Source organism: Entelurus aequoreus, linkage group LG11, assembly GCF_033978785.1.
Source record: "Entelurus aequoreus isolate RoL-2023_Sb linkage group LG11, RoL_Eaeq_v1.1, whole genome shotgun sequence".
In the NCBI taxonomy this organism is placed as follows: Eukaryota; Metazoa; Chordata; class Actinopteri; order Syngnathiformes; family Syngnathidae; genus Entelurus; species Entelurus aequoreus.
Genome location: NC_084741.1, coordinates 35,634,977 through 35,658,576, shown reverse-complemented (window position 1 = coordinate 35,658,576; position 23,600 = coordinate 35,634,977). Strand labels below are relative to the sequence as shown.

Genomic DNA, 23,600 nt, shown 5'->3' with positions numbered 1-23,600 from the left:
CCGTAGCGATATTGACAGTAAAAAGTCGTTGTCGCAAGTGTTGGGTATGACTTTAAACCATAACCAAGCATGCATCAATATAGCTCTTGTCTCAAAGTAGGTGTACTGTCACGACCTGTCACATCACGTTGTGACTTATTTGGAGTTGTTTACTGTTTTCCTGTGTGTAGTGTTTTAGTTCTTGTCTTGCGCTCCTATTTTGGTGGCTTTTCCTGTTTTGTTGGTGTTTTCCTGTAGCAGTTTCATGTCTTCCTTTGAGTGCTATTCTCTGCATCTGCTTTGTTTGAGCAATCAAGACTGTTTATGTTGTTGCTATCCTTCTTTGTGGAGACATATTTGATTGTCATGTCACGAACGGATGTACTTTGTGGACGCCGTCTTTGCTCCACAGTAAGTCTTTGCTGTCGTCCAGCATTCCGTTTTTGTTTACTTTGTAGCCAGTTCAGTTTTAGTTTCGTTCTGCTTAGCCTTCCCTAAGCTTCAATGCCTTTTCTTAGGGGCACTCACCTTTTTGTTTATTTTTGAATTAAGCATTAGATACGACGGCAAACCCTCGTCGTCTCACACAACGTGTTCCCGACATCTACAAAGCAATTAACTATTAGCTGCCACCTACTGATATGGTAGAGCATTACACGGTTACGTTGCCGGGCTCTAGACAGCACCGACACTCAATAACGGCACATATTATTTGCGGATTATAATTACTGGTTCGGAAAAAAATATTTTTAACCCAAATAGGTGAAATTACATAATCTCCCACGGCACACCAGACTGTATCTCACGGCACACAAGTGGGCCGCGGCACGGTGGTTGAAAAACACTGCTCTAGAGGCGCGCTATGCTTACACAATATATGTACGCTCAAACAACCACAAGCAGCTCTTGGTAATATTTACATCAAAATGTAGCGTTGGGCAGACGGCACGGGAGTCTCAAAGGGATTATTTGTCGTACAGTGCAATGTGTGTGTGTGTGTGTGTGTGTGTGTGTGTGTGTGTGTGTGTGTGTGTGTGTGTGTGTGTGTGCGTGTGTGTGTGTGTGTGTGTGTGTGTGTGAGGTGTTTATCTGCGAATGTCGGAGTGTGTGACCTCCTCCCCGTCCTCCTCAGATCATGGCTCTTATCACCAGTCTCCCTTTGACCTGGTGAAGATAGGCGCTCCTCTCGGCCACTAAGCTCTGATTGGCCAGCGCCTCGTCCTCGCTGTCCGCCGGCTCCTCCTTGACCTTGATGACCCCGTAGTGGGCGTCGGGGAGCTCCACGCTGGAGCCGCCGCTGCTGCTGCCGCTGCTGCTGAGCGTGTGCTTCCGGATGACTCCTCCGGGGGGCAGCCTGTCCTCCTGCATGCGCTCCTCCTGCTCCTCCTCAGACTCCTGCAGGTGTGCGCTGGGCTGACGTAACTGCTCGATGGACTTGGACAGCAGCTGTGGAACACATTGACTTACTTTTAGAGGGAAGAAGAAGAATGTGCAGTACCGCTGCTGACCAGTAGAGGGCTCTAAAGAGCCCAACTACAACTACGGACAGTAAGTAGGGTTTTTATAAACAACCCCTTCGTAAACACGCTACAGACTTTTTCCAAATCCCAGATCGCTTGTGAATTTCCAGCGCTGCCCCCTACTGTTGCAGGCACAGGAGGATGAGCTCCTCTGGGAAATTAATTAGGGCAATGTTTCACTGATCCCTCGCTGTAAACACTCAGGGCTCATCCCTGATTAGTGGCCATTTATAACCTCCCCTTTAAGTGGCTTTTCTCCTGATCTGATTGGGTCGCTGGATCAGAGCGCCACTTGCTCACGGGACAAACTTCTTTTCACATCCATTTGTGAGTGGCATGTAATCAGATATGATCTGTTTTTCTTTCATTTCTGTGTCATACAGCAGTGTTTTTCAACCTTTTTTGAGCCAAAGCACATTTTTTTCATTGAAAAAACATTTCGAGGCACACCACCAGCAGAAAACAAAAAAATGCAACTCAGCAGCCGATATTGACAATAAAAAGTTGTTCTCGCAAGTGTTGGATATTAATTCAAACCATAACCAACCATGCATGACTATAGCTCTTGTCTCAGAGTGCTGTCACATCACGCCGTGACTTATTTGGAGTTTTTTGGCGTCTTCCTGCGTCTTCCTATTTTGGTGGCTTTTCCTGTTTTGTTGGTATTTTCCTGTAGCAGTTTCATGTCTTCCTTTGAGCGCTATTCCCCGCACCTGATTTTGTTTTTAGCAGTCAAGACTATTGAAGTTGTCGCTGTCCTTTGTGGGGACATTGTTGATTGTCATGTTGTCATGATTCGTGGTGCGGATCATGTTTTTGTGTTTTCTGTTAGTTTTGGACTCCTTTTGTTATTTCTTGTGCACCTGTGAGTTTGTTTCGTCACCATGGTTACTTATTATTTTCACCTGCCGCTTGTGTTCCCGACGCGCACCTGTTTGCCATCACTGACACTATTTAAGCCTGCCTTTCTGTTCACTCGTCCTGTCCTCCTTGTTTGCGGTAAGCAACAGTCACGTTTTTGTATTTCATGTTCCAGACTCCTGTGCTAAGTGTTAGCCTTAGCTTCCCGTGCGTTCGGCACGCTTTTCTTTTGTTTGTTTTCTGTGTTGTTGTATACTGTGTTGCATTGGAGGAATGGTCCCGCATAAATATGCGACCCCCACGTGACAGTACTGTCATGATTCGTGGTCCGGATCATGTTTTTGTGTTTTCTGTCACATGGGGGTCGCATATGTATTTATGGTTTCATTTACAATCTGGAAGCGCCTCCAGAATCAAACATCTTACTCAAAAAACAGGTTGTAAGTGTGACTGTGGAGCAAAATTTGCAACAAAGCATATCCATTAAATCTTATCTAGATAAGTTAAAGTTAAAGTACCAATGATTGTCACACACACACTAGGTGTGGTGAAATTTGTCCTCTGCATTTGACCCATCCCCTTGATCACCCCCTGGGAGGTGAGGGGAGCAGTGGGCAGCAGTGGTGCCGCGCCCGGGAATAATTTTTGGTGATTTAAACCCCAATACCAACCCTTGATGCTGAGTGCCAAGCAGGGAGGTAATGGGTCCCATTTTTTGTAGTCTTTGGTATGACTCGGCCGGGGTTTGAACTCACAACCTACCGATCTCAGGGCGGACACTCTAACCACTGGGCCACTGAGTAGATCAGGGGTTCTTAAGCTTGCTGAATTTGGGGCCTAACTTTTGCCACTACGGAGGGGCCCGGGGCCCACTAAAATACTAACTCTGAATTAATAATCATACTTTTCATTTTAATCGTATTCAACAATTATATCTAACCTACTTACAGTATAACAGGCTAAACCTTGTCAAATAATATAAAAGCATGTGTTCATTACAAACATTATTATCAAGGCTTAGGTCAGGCTGATTACGAAAATAAACACTAATCGAATATACTGCAAAAGAAGGGACTCATAAAAACTGATGAAAAATAAATTGACATACAATTATGCAGTGCTAAAATGAATAGATTCTAAACTAAATTAAACAATCATAATAATATACATATTTCTTAAGTAAACTGTCAGTAAAATTAAAGTGCAAATGTATATAATAATAATACAGCTTGATCAATTTGGTCATCATTTTTTTACTTCTCTATGACTTTAGCTCCAGACTTTTCCTGTTTGTTTGCGATTGTCATTACTGCCACAAGTGGTGGAAAAGTGTAATACAACTGCAGCCCATACGGACCACAGCGCTTGTGGCCCAACATTGGGCCTCGGCCTAGGGCTGCAACAACTACTCGATTAAATCGATAAAAATCGATTATAAAAATAGTTGGCGATTAATTTAGTCATCGATTTGTTGGATCTATGCTATACGCATGCGCAGAGGCTCCTTTTTTTTTTTCTTTTTTTTTTAATAAACCTTTATTTATAAACTGCAACATTTACAAACAGCTGAGAAACAATAATCAAAATAAGCATGGTGCCAGTATGCTGTTTTTTTTTCAATAAAATCCCGGAAAGTATAGAAATGTAGTTTGTCTCTTTTATCCGATTAGTAATCGATTAATCGAAGTAATAATCGACAGATTACTCGATTATCAAATTAGTTGTTAGTTGCAGCCCTACCTCAGCCCTATGATTTAAAAAAATGATCTAAACCACAAGGAAGTGTTTTAAAATGTAGATTAAAATCATCGTAGGTCCCTTTAACAAACGCCACCCTGCCATCCATTGTCTTCAACCATGCATTACCTTGTTTGTCCTAAAGTCTCAGATGGTTGAATTTACCCATTTTACACAAATAACTCAGCTTTGCTGTGGGCTTTTGTAATACAAGCTGCTATCTAAGCTAAGCTGTAACATACCGTAACATAACGTTCATATAATTGTAAGACCTTCCTAGTAGTATTCAAGACTTCCGAAGAGATTTTGATAAAGTTGAGGATGTTTTAACGCCTTAAATTCAAATAATTGGATTTTAGACTTTTTAAAGAACCTACCCTGACACATCAATGTGTGCGCTTACACAATACTGCCTTTGACTGTGTCATCCACCTCACACACGCGTACTCACCAGAATAATTACTCTCTGTGTCTGGCCAGGTGACCTCGGCCGGCTTTCAGAAACACAAATATTGCCGTAAAGGAACAAAATGTATTCTGGGCGCTATTTTTTTTTCCTCCTCCTGTGTTTGAACTGAGCTGAATTGAATTTCACAGCGTTAGCATGTGAACAGCACTGACGCCTTAAGCTATGATAACAGAATTAGTGCAGAGGAAGCCTTTCTTCCCCTTTTTTTAAGTCTGGCAGATGCAGAAATGACAGCAGGGAAGAACAGACTGTAAACTTCAGCAATCAGATGCTTTTGCATGAGGGTGAAATTAAATGTATCAGGGTGAAATTAAATGTATGCGGTTAAATGTTTTTTTAAGGAACTTTTGAAATGATATTTGAGCCCACATGAGCACTGTACAGTACAACCTCAACTTATGGGCTTAATTAGCTTTGTGACATAGCTCTTAACTCAAAACACTTGTATCTCAAATCAACTCTTTTCGCAGTCTTTTGTTGTTTTTGTTATTGTTTACAAAATCAAGAACAAGTCCCTGGTCACAGGAGGATTTTAAGGGCAGAAATCTGGGGATTTAAATCTAAAAGACTAAGAAATAATATAAATATTTAAGTGATATTGTTGCACCGCCATCCTGTGTTTTTGTGTGATTATAATTATGACCAAAATGTAATCCTTCAATGACCTTGAAAATTTGAAATATCGATGTCAGCATTGGTGTGATCAATAATGATAAATGGGTTATACTTGTATAGCGCTTTTCTACTTTCAAGGTACTCAAAGCGCTTTGACAGTATTTCCACATTCACCCATTCACACACTGATGGCGGGAGCTGCCATGCAAGGCGCTAACCAGCAGCCATCAGAGGCAAAGGGTGAAGTGTCTTGCCCAAGGACACAACGGACGTGACTAGGAAGGTAGAAGGTGGGAATTGAACCCCAGTAACCAGCAACACTCCGATTGCTGGCATAGCCACTCTACCAACTTCGCCACGCCGTCCCTACTGCCCCACTACTGTATCCAAAAAAACTAAACAAAAACATTAAATTAAATTAAATAATATTATTAATAAAATACATTCAAAAAATAAATTGATTGATTGAATAAAAAAAAATATTATTAAAAAATAAATATCAAACAACAGAAGATTAAGTGCTTATTACATTTTAACAGAAGCAACCAGATATTAAAGTTTATTAATACGTTTGAGAACACATTACAACCAGAAATGACGCAATATGTTATTGCATATGTCATCAACCCAATTAGGAGCTTTTGTAATCCGTTCTAAAATAATTGTATTGTTATTTACATACCAAATATAACGTGATATATATTGTTATCACATGGGGCTGCAATATGTATGGGGTTAACCCAGATTTTAAGCCGTATCACCCATATCTATGTGCAACTAGTAGTGGTTGTATCATCTCAGCACAGGATGAACCCTGCCTGAACATGCCAAAAAACTAGTATGCTTTTGCAAATAGAAAAGGTTAATACACGGCCGTGTCAAGCTGCGTCAGGAAGAAAAGCAATGAAATGTTGCAAAAAGCAACACAACTTGTGATGAAAATATTGACATACCTTATTCATGTGGATCTGCTGCTGGTACTGTTTCTGTTTCTCCAGGAAGTGCTGGTGTTGCTGCTGGATGACTAGTTGGGCCAGCGCGTTCTGGGGGAGGGGCGCAGACTGGGTCCTGTTCAAGGGCCGATGTTTGGGTAGTTTGGGGCGGCTGCTGGGAGGGCGATCCTTCATGGCCAAAGGGGACGGAGGGTGGGATGACACGTGGCCTGGCGGTCCTTGGGGATAATAAGACAAACATGAATCATAGTTTTCTTTTTAAATGTAGTTCAAAGTGGGATATATTGTTTGTCATACCAGTGGCGAGCATCTTCTGCTGCCTCATCTGCTCCTTCTGCAAGAGGTGTTGCAGCAGAGCCTGGTGACTGGGGCTCACTTTGGACTCAAGACCTGCGTGAAGGGGAACGGGACCCAGGAGATGTCCCGGAAGTCCATGTTTTATTTCTGCTGATCTGTCCTTCAAGCCCATTGCCGCCTGAGAAGAAAGGACAACAAAACAAACCAAGCTCAGGAAAATGAAAACAGCAGCCTATTAATGTTAGAAGGCATTGCTGTTGATGAGCAGACCGCCTTGGAATGTGTCTGAAGTGAATGATGATAAATCAAGTGGCAGGTTATCAAGGGTTGTACTTGAGTGGACTTGGATGTTTTGGTTTTTTTTAAGTGGTGATAAATGAGGTAAGAGTGGAAGATAAGGGCACGCTTGACACCAGACACTGCACGACAATATTTATCTAATGGGTGATAAAATCGTTGGGGGTCACAGGGGTCAGTGACCTGTGGTTATATGGAGGTTGCAGACAGCCACTGATGGCAGATTTTCAAAATGCCCAACTCTTTCATTTGATTATGGAAAGATACTTACATTCAGCGGAGAAGATGCGGCGGAAAGCCCCAAGGAAATGTTGGGTAGGGACGGAGATGTGTACAAACTCAAGACGGACATTGAGTTCTCGGGCCGGAATAATCTTGGCTGTGAAGGCCATCGCTATTTGACACAAGAGAAACAAAAGAGAGAAACATTAGTGTGAGACAGATATCAAATAATGCAGGCTTTGCTACACATCTTAAAATAAAGACAGAATATTTGCCAACTATCCGTCAGCAAGAGACATGGGGGCTATGGGTTTAATAAATGTGTTTTTCTTCAGTGAATAAGCTAGCCTAGAATGATGTGGCTGTTAAAATGTAATGTAATCTTAGCATTGTAGCTCACATAGCTATGCTAATGTTGCTAACATTTGTGTCCTCTTGTCTCACTGTTTAACGTTACATTGTTGTATTTGATATATGGCATTAGGGCTGCAACATTTTATTGATTAATTTGATTAGAAAAAGGCTTTGATTTGTATTTTGTTGCTTCGATGGTTAGTTTATTGAGTTTAATTATTAGATATTTATCAAATCCAGACCGCCTCAATACAGCATGTATGACAGCGATGAACCTATGGTGATGTAGGTCACGCTGCAGGTGATGTGGCCTGTGTGTATGTGTAGCGGTAACGGCAGAGTGCCAAGAGAGTTGGCAGAGAAAGAGAGCAAAGGGCCCAAAAAGATGAAAGACTCTGTCAAAGGTTACCACGTTGTGGTGAAATGTTTACACTGTCAAACGGAGTTGTCATTTCACAATAGCACTTCAGCAATGATACAACATTACCAGAAAACATCCTGCATATTCAAGAACAGCAAACAAACAGAAATAAGGTAAACGTTTATTTCGGCAGCTAACGCCATCATATATGTTTGACATGAATAACAAATATTGTATTCAAACACTTAGGGGCATGTGAGGACATGTTAGCATCTACCGTTTGTGTGTTAAGGCTAACCAGTTGTTTGTCAAAAAAATAAAAGACCACTCCTCCAATGAATACCTTTTCCAATGTGTATATGATAAATTGTTGAAAATATTGACACTCAATGTATCATACTTTATAAGAGAGTCTTTTTGTTTAGTTTGGTTCTTTATTTATCATTTATTACCTGGTTTTAGGCTACACAGGTTTCTTTCTTTTTTTACGTTTTAATACAAACAGTGATGTTCCCATGGTAAAAGTGCAATTTCAATGTTATGTGCATTTATAAGACAAAAGAATGAAGGTCATAAAACATATTTTATCTTAACTATTTTCCCTAAAAACCGCATTAAGGCTACGAAGGGTGTTTTATTCTATTAATCAATCAAATGAGTCGATAGATTACTCGATAACCAAAATAATCGATAGCTACATCCCTACATGGCATCTATTCAAGTGCATAGTATACAGTATGTAAAAAGTGGACAATAGTGCTTCCTGGAGACACGTACTCTGTTGGAGACAGGTGTGAATAAACACAGCTCATTAGCATGAATGCTACAGACACACAAAACTGCATGTTCCCTGATGGGCTTACTAAGAGCACTTTTGAATTGTCTAAATTTAAATTTGTAATTTCTGTATTATTATTTATTTCACTCACTGCTTCTTTGCTATCACTTTTACCATCATATTTGTACATATCGTATTTGTTGTTTTTGTTATTGTTGTGTTTGCTGTTGTTGTTGACTCTATGTCTTATCCTCCTCTTGTCCTCGCAATTTCCCCCTCTGTCATCCTTTTTTTCTCTTTCTATCCCCTCCTTCTCTGGCCCGGCTGCACCAAATGATAATATAAATACATTTAATAAAGTCAAATAGAAATGAGGCAACAAGAGAAGTATCCTACACTTCTCTTTTGTAAAGTAAATCTGAACAGCCGATAGGGGCATCTACATCAACTATATGATTTGCCTGAGAAGCTGGACAGGACAAAACAATAATAATAATTGTCTAAATTTTGGCATTAGGGCGAGAACCAAATTGAAGGACCACATTGTTGAATGATACTATAATATGGGACATACAGTAACTCACAACTGTTGGTTTGCTTGGTTGCTTACAGAGGTCTAAAAGTCCGTCACCAGTCTCTGAGGACTGGATACTTGTTGGTCCCCGCCCTCAGGCCGCCTCTCTAGGAGGACATCACCACTGGGGCACACTTCCTGTACCCAGCAGAGAAGGGGACCAGCATGTGGTTTTGGAACAGCCTTGTTTATCCTTGCGACCCCTACCAGTACTTGGTGACCTGAACGTGGATATCCGGCCCATATTTGACCCGAGGGACCCGTTCCCTCTGAAAAAGGATACCTAATGTAACGATGCATAAACACGAGTTGCTTTTGCAGCAGGCATGAGGTCTACAGGCAGCACTGCATGCCACCATCGACTTTCCCCAGAGCCTCTGCTTGCAAAGGAACAATAGCAAACCTGTGTGTTTACATTGCTTGTATGTGGGTGTCTTCTTGGCTACCAGTGCCTGGGATATCAATTAAACGCCGCAGTCAGTTTGTCTCCCGGAGCCCTAACCCTTAGCCTGATGTCAGACTGGCTCTGCCTTCTCTGTCACTGGAAGTCCCCACAAGAGTAAACAGCCATGCGTTGGGAAAACACAGCTGCTTGGTTAGGATTGCAAAGAGATGTGTCATATCTGCCACCCGCTATAATGGTCTTCTTTGTGAGCCGGGTCCAAGGGGAGCCATGGTCCATAACTCAGCCTTAACTCTGTTGGGAAATGCCTCGGAGGAGGCACGGAGCCAAGCCAATGACAGAAATACAATGACAAGCCAACAGCGAAGCTCAGAGCCAAACTTTTTTTGAAAGCATAATTGTGCAGAACATCTGGAGGAATAACGCAAGCGATAAAAATGAGCAGGATTCTAGCTGTTGTTTGCACTTAAACACTCACGTTTCCTGCAAAATGTGTTGTTTTAACACAAGTAAACCCGGCACAGTCGGACATATGGGTCAAGCTGTGCCTCTTTAATGTCAGCGCGGGTAGTCATTTTCACTAGAGGGGAACAGACGGAGGGCAAATGGCTGTTTTTATAGCTGCGAGCAGAAGGCTAACTAAGATTGTTGTACTTTCACACAAAATACATGCAAAATACACTGTATGCTTCATTTGGCTGACGTACCTCAGTTTTTGTGGTGGTAGGCAAAGAGGAAGGTCCGTTTTCAGCCCCCAAGGCACTGGAGGCCCCTATGGGGGAGCTGGGGCCCGAGCCAGGGGCACTGTTTGTGGGCGTAGAATCTACAGAACATCAAGGAGTTAGTAAGTACTCCCAGTCACATACAGTTGACACAAAGACATGGGATATTTTACGTGAGATCAAACTACAACCGAAGATTTTTGCAACGTCAAAACAGCGAGCACATTTTGTGTGTTATTGAGGGCCACATCGAGATTTGAGTTACAAACAGCATTAGTTGTTAAGCAAATGTCCCAGTGAACCCTGTAAGATCCGCCCAAAACATCTGCTCTCACTTGGCAGCATTAGCTTATAGATGCTAGAAATGGACATAACTTTGTTATTCCAAGCATGGGAAGGAAGAAAGTGAGTTTTGAAGAACAATTCAATTAAAGAACAAAGTCATTTTAAAACTACTTGCCGAAGAAATTCAAGCGAATCACTGCCAGTCTGCAACATACTCAAGCAGAATGAGTCTAATGCCAGCCAAGAATGTTAAAATGATATCTAAATGACAGATCCATGAAAATATGGAAAAGCAGCTAATGGTGTGTTAGCTGGAGAAGCAGCTTGAATGAGGTACCGTAAAAGTCCACTCTCCAAAGCAAATGCTAAACATTATTATTACATTACTTCATAAAACTACTGTAGTTTTTAGTAGCACAAACTATTGTATCTTTTTATACAATATTATCGAAAAGTTGTTTTTTCTTTTTAAAAGGGACGTTACATGTTAAAGCGGTGCTTTTTTGAGATATAAGTGTTTTGAGTCTTAGAGCTACGTCACAGAACCGATCGTAAGGTGAGGTGCTACTGTACATGAATATACAGTACGTAATTTTGTTACACAATTTGCATTGGAAATTGTGTGATTTGATTATCATATTTTTTTATTAGCTTTGAAATCATATGTCAGGGTGACAAGCAGATATTTGAGTATTCATTTTTGATAACCCAACAATGTGTTGGAATATCTTGTTGCGTGATCAGATAAGATAAAAGTTTAGAAGAAATGCAATTGCATGCTGTATATTTTTTTTGTGAAAATTGAAAGAACAAATACCTTTAGCCAGATAGTGTTCTATTGACGCACATTCACATTCACTATTCATTAACACTAGCTTTTTGTGTTTATTATTGTGTTTACAGATCATACTGACGGCAGTTTCTTTGTTTTTGACCCTTTCATGTAGCTTAATGAGATAACAGATTCATATTGTATATGTATTATTGACGCATGTGAAAAAGTGCAATATATTTATCTGTACAGTAATCTATTTATTTATGTATATATATTTATATATATTTATTTATTTTATATATATATTTATATATTATTTATATATATTTATTTATTTATACATGCACCTTATTGCTTTTTTATCCTGCACTACCATGAGCATATGTAACGAAATTTTGTTCTTATCTGTGCTGTAAAGTTCAAATTTGAATGACAATAAAAAGGAAGTCTAATTTTAAGTCTAATTCTAAGTCTATTATTGTATGATATTGGCGCTTTCTTGCCTAATGTTTGTGTGTATGTGCGTAATTTATGTTAGTTATTGTGCCTTTTTATGCCTCGCAAACTAACACTGCTTTGTACCTGAAGTCTTTAACGGATAAATACATTTCCTGAATTGAATTGAACAAAAATATATATCAATATGATAATAAAGAACACACATATCAGTATATTGTTAAGTAAATAAATACCGGGTTCAATGTAAGCTGAGTTTTAGTATTTTCGCAATGGCACAAACTTTGACGCAGCTCTTGTGTTGGATGTGCCTAATGTTGAGGCCAATTAAAAGGGTTGCCAACACCCAGAAAAACAAATAAAATCGTGTTGGCAGGGTCGTCCAACTTGATTGTCTTCACACCTCCCGGAACAGTGATTTATTTTTTATGAAACAATTGTTATACTATTTGACCCGAAACTGACTATAATTAGACATAAGCAATTCAAAAATAAATGGAGGGGAAAAAATGCAATATATATGTTTTAGTGCTAAATAAAATCCACACAGTAAAATAACTACCCCACTAGAGTGAAGTTTTCCATAAAATTTCACAGAGCAACTATTTTTTATTCCCACAATACAGGACGCATACTTTAGTTTCTAAATACATCATGTGATGATTCCGTTTTTCAAGGGACGTTTGGCAACCCTGCTGGTTGATAGTGTGTGTTTCAACATGTTCCCGCGTACCCATGAGCTCCAGCGCCCTCTTCTTGTAAGGCGTCATGAGGTTGCCGTCTCTCCTTTTGAGCATGGGACTGCTCCTCCTCTCGGCGACTTTCTGCTTCAGTCTGGACCGCACCTTCAGGTTGGGCTCAGAGGCTAAAAAAATAGGGAGCAGACCTTTCTGTTAGTTTCGCCTCATTCTCTCAGGATGAAAAATGATCTGATTGGGTTAGTGAGTCAGGCTGTGTTCTTTTCTAGCCAGCTTGTAAAAGCAAACAGGAGCATCATAAAAAGAAGAGCGTGCCAATCAGCTTAGAAAAATACGACATGTTATCACACTTCTACAATTCGGCTTCCCAGCATAAGTCAAAGCAGCTTTTTGATCAATTAAATGAGTCAGGGTCGGGCCTATTTCCACCTCATCTGGACTAAATTAGCCCCAGCAACACTCGGGGGCCGTAAGTGAAATTCTCCGCTACCTGCCGCGGTGGTGACCACAGTGTGATACAGTAGCAACAGTTAAAATAACACAAAAACACGGCAGATGTTTCAAGCAATCCCCCCCACACCACACGCGCACTCTTCCTAATGCAAAACAGAAATACCAACACATTGAACACGCTGCTCAGTTCTTAACCTGATCCAGACACAATCAATCACATTTGATAGAAAGGCTAATATTTTCACCTTAACAGCCTGTTTTTTTTTTTACTTTTAATCTGCGATAATCAATGATTTTAAAAACATTTGTCAAAATTGTAAAAAGTCAATGACGGAGGATTTAGTTAAAAAGTTAAAGTACCAATGATTGTCACACACACTATGTGTGGTGAAATTAACCATTGCATTTGACCCATACCCATTTTCACTCCCTGGGAGGTGGGGCGAGCAGTGAGCAGCAGCGGTGGCCACGCCCGGGAATCATTTTGTTGATTTACCCCCAATTCCAACCCTTGATGCCGAGTGCCAAGCAGGGAGGTAATGGGTCCCATTTTTATAGTCTTTGGTATGACTCCGCCGGGGTTTGAACTAACGACCTACCGATCTCAGGGCGGACACTCTAACCACAAGGCCACTGAGCAGGTTACAGGTTAGTGAGGTCAAAGACATGTATAAAGAACATGCTTGTCCACTAACTGGTTAACCCTGCAGCTAAAAGCTGGAAAAACTAAAGATTAAGTAAAGGACAGCGAGAAGATCCATCTCTTATAAATGCTCCTAAAATCACAGCAATTTGAAATTTCACCAACATTTTGGGGGAAAAATGCACAAAACTTCTGATTTTGAACCGTCGTCCTGCATAAAAGATGTTGTTTTCATTATTTTAATATATAACAGTGCTTAAAATGTTTTACTACTTGCAGCAGCATGATACTTAAAGGGAAACTTCACTTTTTTTGGAATTATGCCTATCATTCACAATCTAAGTTGAATTGTGAATGATATGATATGATATTTGGTATGACTTGGCCGAGTCATACCAAAGACTATAAAAATGGGACCCAATATCTCCCTGCTTGACACTCAGCATCAAGGGTTGGAATTGGGGGTTAAATCACCAAATTGATTCCTGGGTGCGGCCACTGCTGTTGCTCACTGCTCCTCTCACCTCCCAGGGGTGATCAAGGGTGATGGGTCAAATGCAGAGGATAATTTCACCACACCTACTGTGTGTGTGACTATCGATGGTACTTTTTAACTTATGTAAGACAAGAACACAAATGTTTTTCTCACACTATTATGTTCGATCCACTATGGACTGGACTCTCACAATATTATGCGAGATCCACTCGACGTCCATTGCACCGGTCGCCCAGGGGTGGTCCCCACATCTTTGGTCCCCTCCAAGGCTTCTCACTGTCATCCCATTGGGTTGAGTTTTTTCTTGCCCTGATGTGAGATCTGAGCCGAGGATGTCGTTGTGGCTTGTGCAGCCCTTTGAGGCACTCGTGATGTAGGGCTATATAAGTACATTTTTATTGATTGATTGATTATTTTTTTATGCATTCTAATTCACAAAATACGGCAAGTACTAGGTGGCATGAGTCCTAGAATTAGGAGGCGTCTATTGCGCCCTTAAAGCCCTCTAAAAAAACTTCCAACAATACCCCATTCATATCTTGTGACCTGAATATTAACCAAGCATTAGGGATATTGTTATTATAAGCGCTGCTGCTAACACAGAGAAACTTTTTTTAATGGCGCAGTGTTTGCTGAGAGGTATCTAGCTTATGAAACTATTGACATGCTGAGCTGCTGCATCAATAAGACCGCCGACAAAATTCTGCATTCTGAAGAGAAAATCAGAAAGAGGTTTGAAAACCGAAGTACCACATGCTTTGCAGACCACAAGAAAATGTTTTAAATGTGAAAAAAAATCATAATACGACCCCTTTTAAATTGCGAGCATAATGAGTTAAGAGCCCACTCCACCACCGGGTGACTTGCCCCTGAGTTGGTAAAAGTTAACTCTGGATTATAAATCATGCCTCTCACTTGGTAGAAAGTAGGGTTGTCCTGATGCCAATATTTTGGTACCGGTACCAGAATGTATTTCGATGCTTTTCAAAATAAAGGGGACCACAAAAAAAATCGTTATTGGCTTTATTTTCACAGAAAATCTTATGATATATTAAATATGTTTCTATTTGCAATAAAAAAATTATTGTCATGAAATACCCAAAACTGTGGATATGCCATTCCATTACACCTCTAGTTGTTATACTAGTAAACCCAGGTAATAATGTTTCCTGTTACTTAAAACATTGCCTCTACAGTTAAGAGGTTATTATATGGTGACAGTTTACTTTACACATGAATATTTACATTATAGTTCCTTTTCCTTTCTTATAATTAAACTATATCTACATCAATGATTCTCAAGCTGTGGTACGGGCTCCATTCAGTGGTACGCCAAAGAAGTCTGTAAATATGTACACTAAAAAAACAGCCTGTTTGTTTTTCTCTTGGCAGTCAGCGAATGGTGAACAAACATCTGTGCTAGTCAATGGTGAGAGATTAGATGTGGTGGAACAATTTCAATATCTTGGTGTAGGGTTTGATTCCAACTTAAATTTCAAGCAGCATGTTAGGAAAATTGAACATATAACTAAGTTTAATCTGTCCAATTTTAAACACATTAGACCTTCTCTCACTACAGAGGTATATATGCATGCCATGATATTCAGCCACATAAACTACTGCTATACAACTTGGTCCCATACCTCAGAGAATATCCTGAGGCCACTAAAGTCTCTCTTCAAGAGAACACTAAAAATTCTAGACAAAAAGCCTCTAAAGTATCATTATTGTAACATTTTAAGTAAGTATAATATTTTGGATTTAGATACTTATCAGATATTCATGGATGTTTGCCTCATCTTTAGAGTTTTAGATAAACTCTATCCCCCGCCCTTGATAGATTGTATTAATAATTTAAAAAAATAGCAGTCAAGTAAACACCAGAGCAGTGACCAGAGGGGACTGCAACGTACAAAGGCGCAGGACTAAATTTGGGAAATGGTGGGGGGCTATCAGAGGCATACTGTCATGGAACAGGCTCTATTTAGCATTCAAAACTGCACTGAAAACTAATCAGACATGCACGCACAATTAGATTATTCACTTGTTTTTTTTTGTTTGTTGTTTGTTTTATTTCTTTGACCATGGCCTGTGCTTATGGTATGCTTGAAATGTGTAATGTCTTGTGATGGATGTATTCTTTTGTATCACAACCTGTTGAATGTTTACTGTATTAACCTGCCTTAGGACAGCGGATGAAAATGAGCTATCGTGCTAACTCCGGCATATTTACATTGTCGCTCTATGTTGATGAACATGCATTGTCCTAATTCAAATAAATAAATAAGTAATATATGGAGTGTAATTGTTGATGATGTTTGTGCATACCGGGAAATGTTACAGTGGCCAACAATATAAAATACACTATTTCTAATGAATATTTAGGCCTACTACGGTATTTTAATTTCGGTCATTATGGTGGCACTTCGAGAGCCAAGTGTTTTCTGAGGTGGTACGTCTTGAAACAAGTTTGAGAATCACTGATCTACGTGAAGGTAGCTGCAATTACACTGGCCCACCTCTGGTGAAGATGAATACGCATATTACTGCATTGAGGTTATGTAAACCTGTTACACAATAGACAGACGGTTTTAATTATTCAGGTTGTGAATCAATATTTGAAGAGACTTTCTGTGTGCACAAAGTGTAGAACATGCTGCTGAACATGGGGAAGCGGGGCCATGACGTGCCTGCAGGGGAGGATGGATGCGGGGGTGGTGTTGGAGGGTGGATGGGGCACAGTGGGCCAGATGCTGCTATTTCTGGCATTTGTCGAAGGCAGCCAAAGCCTCATCCCTAATACGTGGCGCGGACCTCTAATCCTGTGGGCGTGAGGATGAATGAAAGCATGAGGAAGAAGGGAGGCAGGAGAAAAAGGAATGGAAAAGAGGGAAAGGGCTGCTGGGAGTCCTGTGAATCTGCTTTACGCCCCGCTGCCTTGATTGCTTTCTATTTATACACACCGCTGCCACCAAGCCACGTATCCCAATTGGTCGCCACGGGAACGCCAGACGGCAGCATGAGAAGGAACACTTTCTCACCGGTCTCCGTGGTAGGAAAAAAACATCCTGGGGCTTAGTGCTACAAGTAGGAAATGAGGGAAGCCGCAAAGTGCAGTGGAACCTTTAAAGTTGAAGGCTTGAAATAATTTTATCTCATTTGGGGGCGGAAGGGGGGTATAGTTATAAATCAAATAGTACATAAACAAATCTCATCATGCAATGATACCTCAGCATATCTTGTGAGACATGTTTTGTAATACCTGGTTCCAACTAACACTGCCATCAGGGTACCAGCAATGGCAATATGCATTTTAGAAGGCCCATATTATTATCACTAACATTTTATGGTGTTTAAATCAATCTTAGATGTCCTTTAATAGTGTATTGAAAATGTGTTTGTGCCTACATGCTGGAATTTAAACAATTTAAAAGTGCTTTTAATAATGTCTACTGGGAATACGCTGTTGTGTGTTTGTAGCTTGAACGCTAATAAAGTGTGTTTGACCACGCCTGTCCCCAGAAAGCTCTACTTTCCACTTTTTACAAATACATCTTCACTCTGCTCTTACTGTGCGTACATATCGCATGACATAGATACCATATATCATAGAGTGTCCGCCCTGAGATCGGTAGGTCGTGAGTTCAAACCCCGGCCGAGTCATACCAAAGACTATAAAAATGGGACCCATTACCTGCCTGCTCGGCACTCAGCATCAAGGGTTGGAATTGGGGGTTAAATCACCAAAAATTACTACTGGGCATGGCCACCGCTGCTGCTCACTGCTCCCCTCACCTCCCAGGGAGTGAGGGTGATGGGCCAAATGCAGAGGATAATCTCACCACACCTAGTGTGTGTGTGACAATCATTGGTACTTTAACTTTAACATACAACAATGTAACGTTAACGAGTGGGACAGAAAGACTAGCATAGCTATAGTATTTTGCTACAGTGCTAACATTACTTTCACATTTTAACAGCAACATTATAATGATGGGCAATATGACCAAAACTCTAAATTGCGATATATATTGCAGCCACGTCATAATATGATAATAGAACCATTTCAAAACAGTTTACAAAGGCTCCTAATTTAGCTGCTGATGAATTGTTGTATTGTTTTTCTCAATATTATTATTATCTACTTGTTAATTAACTGTTAATATATGGTTACTTTCTGTTGTGGTTCCATCTACACTTATGTTAAATAGTAATAGGCATTTATTCTTCTGTTGTTTGGATATTTTACATTAGTTTTGGGCGATACTACAAATTTGGGTACCAAAGTAGTTACCAAGTAGTTGCAGAGGCCGTATTTGTCATACCAATGCCGATACTGATTCTTTAACTCCAAGATCATCAAATGATTACATTTTAATCACGATTATCATCAGACAAAAACATAGGATGGCGACGAATATTTTAATAATTTCATATTATGAGAGCTGATTTATAATCTTGGTTTTTGCCCCAAAGCCCTCCTAATAACTAAAACGGCAACATATTTTTTGATAACAAAAATGTTTATTTTACTACCATAGTATCGACCATATACTGATACTATTCTTGCTATCGTCACTGTGGAGGTTTATATCGACGCGTCCACCTTTGTTTACATTCAAGAGCTCCAGCTTGCAATTAGCAGTTAGCATATTGTCCTAAAATCTGTAGTGTAGCATGTTTAGCTATTCCTCGTCCTCCAGTGGTAACTGTACATGTAAGAAATATAGTTTATTTGCCGCAATGGAGTCGGGGATTGCCGACTTAGACGTGGCTGCTAGCCAGAACGCTACAATGTGTTGAGGACACCTTTGTTCGATTGTCCCTGTCAAATTTGCAGGACACAGCTAGAATGTGTCATCGAAATGCATTGTTGCGATATAGCGATAGTATTAAAAGTTCTGTCGTTGGCTGAATGTATATAATTTACATCGTAAATCGTCTATATAGGTTAGCCTATTTGCTAGCTACAGCTTCCATGTTGTCGCTACACCATCGGTACCTGAAGACAAGATCATTCCAAGCGTGTTCCAAGACTACGTCACTTCCTGTCAACCTATTTTACGGCAGTTATGCTTGCGCACACTGTCAATTTTTTTTTTAGTAAACTTTATTTCAATAACAATGTGTAGTGTAAAACATTACATACAAAATCATGCAGATCTGTACAAAAGTGAGAACAATCTTTTTGACTACTTTATTTACATCAAATACATCATTTCTGCCAATTGCAGAAATGATCTACTTTTTGTTAGGTGACTGATAAATATTTAAATGAAGTGTCTCTTTTGAAAAATCTCGTTGGAATTGCGCTTATGTGCGTCTTTCAGTGCTGTAGAACTTGCACCAGGCTCGCTGACAACAAGCTATCCATACACTTGGGTAAAACAGAATCCATCCTGTTTGGGTCCCACATCAACCTCAAGAAAGTCAATGACTTCACCATAAAAGTGGGTGACATTGTTATCACCAGGAAAGATGAGGTCACCTACCTAGGTTCCATTCTAGAGGCTAACCTTTCCTGTGATAAAATGGCAACCAAGGTAATCAAAAAGGTTAACCAACGAGCGAGATTTCTCTACAGAATCTCCTCTCTGGTCAACAAAAGCACCTTGAGGATTCTGGCGGGAACTCTCGTTCAACCCTTTTTCGATTACGCATGCACCTCCTGGTACCCTAGCACCTCCAAAACCCTCAAATCTAAACTCCAAACATCACAGAACAAGCTAGTCAGGTTACTGCTAGACCTCCACCCCAGATCCCACCTTACTCCTACCCACTTCTCTAAAGTGGGCTGGCTCAAGGTGGAGGACAGAGTTAAACAACTTGCACTGAGCCTAGTCTATAAAATCTGCTACACCTCCCTGATACCGAAGTACATGCCAAACTACTTCCTTAACGTAAATGACCGCCATAACCACAACACCAGGGGGAGCTCCACTAACCACGTTAAACCCAGATTCCGAACTAACAAAGGTCTTAACTCATTCTCTTTCTATGCCACATCAATGTGTAATGCGCTCCCAACAGGTATAAAAGAAAGGGCATCTCTATCCTCCTTCAAAACCGCAATAAAAGTTCACCTCCAGGCAGCTACAACCCTAAACTAACACCCTCCCCGGATTGCTAATAATCAAATGCAGATACTTTTTCTTATGCCTTCTGATCTCTCTCTCTCTCTCTCTATGTCCACTACTTGATGTCCATATCCTACCCCCCCCCCCCCCTCCACACCCCTGATTGTAAATAATGTAAATAATTCAATGTGATTATCTTGTGTGATGACTGTATTATGATGATAGTATATATGATAGTATATATCTGTATCATGAATCAATTTAAGTGGACCCCGACTTAAACAAGTTGAAAAACGTATTCGGGTGTTACCATTTAGTGGTCAATTGTACGGAATATGTACTTCACTGTGCAACCTACTAATAAAAGTCTCAATCAATCAATGACTAATAATACCACCCCATTGTTCATTTTTATATTATTGTTCTCTTTTCCTATTATGTAATGTTTTTGTCGTACACAAAAATGAATAAAAGAACCAAATATTACAGGTAGTGTCATCGCAGAAGCTATGTGGTAAAATGTGCGAGGAATGAAGTGACAAAATCTTTATGCATGCATGGACCGATCGTGTCTTTCACTACAGATTGTGTAGCCATACAAGTCTTTAGCGGACTATAAAAAATTAAAAATGTCCTCCATGAAGAGTTGGACGTATACACGGGAAACTGGCTAGAACGTTTTTTTTCTATTGATGCCGTCATGAAAACCTGTAACTTCAAAAGCGGCTGAGCGCGTCTTCTCTTAAAAGTGGAGCAAAACAAGTGAGGGAGATGATAGATTTTTTTCAGGTTTGATGTTCATAAACAGACCCTAGGGAGACATATTACTGTTAGAGCGTTATTAAGAAATCAATTTATTAAGGTTCTTTGGCTTTCAGTGTGAAGTTGTGAATTTGAAGTCCCACTTACGTTCTTATTTATTACCTTCAGCAAGGAGGTAGTAATTATTTATTACCTTTGCCAAGGAGGCCATAAATAAGTGCTTGGTTTTGCAGATTTGTATAAAAAATTCTACTACTGGTTTTCATGAAACTTTGTGTAGTGGTGCACCATGATCCAAGCAAGAACTCCTGCAGTTCTGGTCCGCATGCAGGATTTGACACAGGACTTTTTTCTTCTTTTCATTTCAATGTATAAAACACCAGTCTTTAAAACTAAATGTAAACGTAATAAGGAGTGTTTCGCTTTAGTGGAGGTCTGTGATCTACTGAGTGCCATTGTGATGTATGATTTTCAATATTTTTCCTGAACACTATTGTGGCCTTGAGAGAAATAGTCACGTGTCGTTCAGGGAATATTTGGCAGCACTGTTTCCTGTTAAACTTGGAATGGGAAGCTGTTTACTGGATTTGTAAGAGAACCAAGACTGTTGGAAAGGAGTATATGTGACAAAATATATATTACCGACAAATCTGATTATGAACCACGACCAGAATAAACATTAGCCTTTGCCCTTTGGCCGAACGACGCAGTCGGGTGTCTCCTAAAGAGCACTTGAGTCATCTCCACCTTGTTTTGAAAGAGCTATCTTTTCTTAAACCAACAATCTTGTAGAGGTCCATCCCGCCTTTGCCAGGCTGACCTCAGTAACACCTGCCAATCAGCCATCAGTGGCAGCGAGTTCCTGGGAACAACACTACCTTTGTGTGCCGGCCTCGCGTGCCACGTTCTCTCAGAGGGCTCTAATGAAGACAGACAGGAAGTGGGGGAGGAAGGACCGGGCAGGAAATGACCACATATAGATTCAGGAATCCAAGGGCCAACAAGTAGTTTTATCAGTGTGAGAGTCGGGCTCACGGAGCTCTCATGTTTCTGCAGACTGCCTTTTATCCTCATTTGCAGTAAGCCTTAAAAAGGTACGATGGGTTGTGAAATAGTGCTTTATCGCCTTGCAACAAGCTATTTATTCTTACTGCAAAGTGATTTGATCCTAAAAGTTGCACTTTTGCGTGGTATCTAAACTGCATACATCATGACAGGCCTGTAGTGAAACAACTCGACAAGTAGGACTCTTTAGGGGAGTAATTAAAGAGACACGGAGGGGAAAAGAACAAAATGTAATTTGGTGAGCTCATTGCTGAATTATGAGTTTTTAGCTTGGCCAACATTTGAAGCTCATGAAATAAAGGGGACAGGAATTACTCTTATTTATATAGCCTTCCCCAAAGGGCTCCTCAAGCTTTAAACCAACAAACCTAAGCTTTTTGCCTTTTGGTGGGAACCTGTGTGCAGTCAAAATACTTTCTAAAGCTCATACCTTGGGAGAAGTAATCTGCTCTAATGTTCTCATTTATTGGTAGACACTTAAAGTAGTCATACGAATTTGCAATTATAGCAAGCTATCGTTAGTAAAAACGAGTGCTGTCAAATGATAAAATGTTTTAATTCGATTAATCACAGTTTGACATTTTTATTAATTGTGATGAAAGATTTCAGAAGTGGGGGACGTACAAATTGCTCAATAATTTATTTCCTATATGAAATAACAAATTAACAGTCTTGTAAACCAGTTTAATGTTTACCTTGTATGTCCTGGATGGAATCAAACCATCGCCGCTGCAACAAACGACTGATACTTAAGCCATAGTGCTACAGATTCATATTGCTGTGTGGAGGCTGACCCACGCTTTTCTCGCATTTGACAGCTGATTGGTCAGCTGTTGCATGCTGTCAATCGTTGTCACGTTGGCAGCCCCAGCAAGTCAATCAATAAACTTGTGGGCAGTCTAAAAGAGACAAGGGTTAACCTGAGTGGTGTTTTCCACCTGGCACTATTGTTTGACTTGTCTCCATTCAATTTCATTATTTTTGGACGTTAAAAAGTGCAGGGGAGCAACTAGGACTGCTTTTTTGAAAAGCTGCAGTGGACTTGTCCCCTTTTGTCACTAATAAATGTAAAAAAGAGAAATAACACTTGCAGTTATGCAGTGCGCTTGAACGCCTCCTCATGTAAAAAAATAAGGGCCTGCACACAGCGCAGTGTGCACCCTGCTTATTGATCTTGCACAGAAAGGAAAAAAGAGGTGGGCACAAAATAGTTTAATGTTCTCTGTGTGTTATATAAATAAGTATGATCCTTATGTTGTGCATTAAGAGTGTTTGTTCCTAATATTTCCTTTATACTGTATTGTGCGCTAATCTTCTGTAGTGGCGCTGTGCCTAATATAGTACATTTTCTGAGGTAAGCGCTTAATATATGTGCACTTAATTGTGTTTCTCATTTAGCTGTTTACTTGTGACTGTCCGTTGCTCATTCCGTCGTGCAGATAACTGCTGGTTACTGGTAGGTTTACTCGGCTCACGTGTGTTTTATGTGCAAAAGTTATTTCGCACAACCCGTAGATTGTACCATACAGGTTGAATGCGAAAATATTAGGAAAAAATATATATATATATGAATATGACATCAGTGACACCCCCACCCGAACAGTGACCAACATACCCACCAACAGGCACTTTTTTTAACCCCTGACCACGCCGCACACCTCTGCCTCTATCTCTTCAGCCTCACATCCTGCCGCTCTCGACACCGCAGCCACAGCCCCCAAGCACAGCCGTACACTACACCCAATCGT

The 23,600-nt window shown here is 40.3% G+C and overlaps 1 protein-coding gene across 4 annotated transcripts in view; it reads right to left on the bottom strand.

Moving 5' to 3' along the window:
- Nucleotides 1–958: 958 nt before the first annotated feature.
- hdac9b (histone deacetylase 9b) overlaps nt 959–23,600 on the bottom strand; it is a 37,255-nt gene continuing 14,613 nt past the window's right edge. For all 4 annotated transcript variants that reach the window (XM_062063090.1, XM_062063091.1, XM_062063092.1 and 1 more), the window contains 6 exons: nt 12,392–12,523; nt 10,128–10,243; nt 7,000–7,122; nt 6,432–6,609; nt 6,135–6,352; nt 959–1,425 (listed from right to left, as the gene is read on the bottom strand). In XM_062063090.1, the coding sequence (XP_061919074.1) occupies nt 1,108–1,425; nt 6,135–6,352; nt 6,432–6,609; nt 7,000–7,122; nt 10,128–10,243; nt 12,392–12,523 (1,085 nt within the window). In that variant the 3' untranslated portion in view covers nt 959–1,107. The remainder of the gene's footprint in view (nt 1,426–6,134; nt 6,353–6,431; nt 6,610–6,999; nt 7,123–10,127; nt 10,244–12,391; nt 12,524–23,600) is intronic.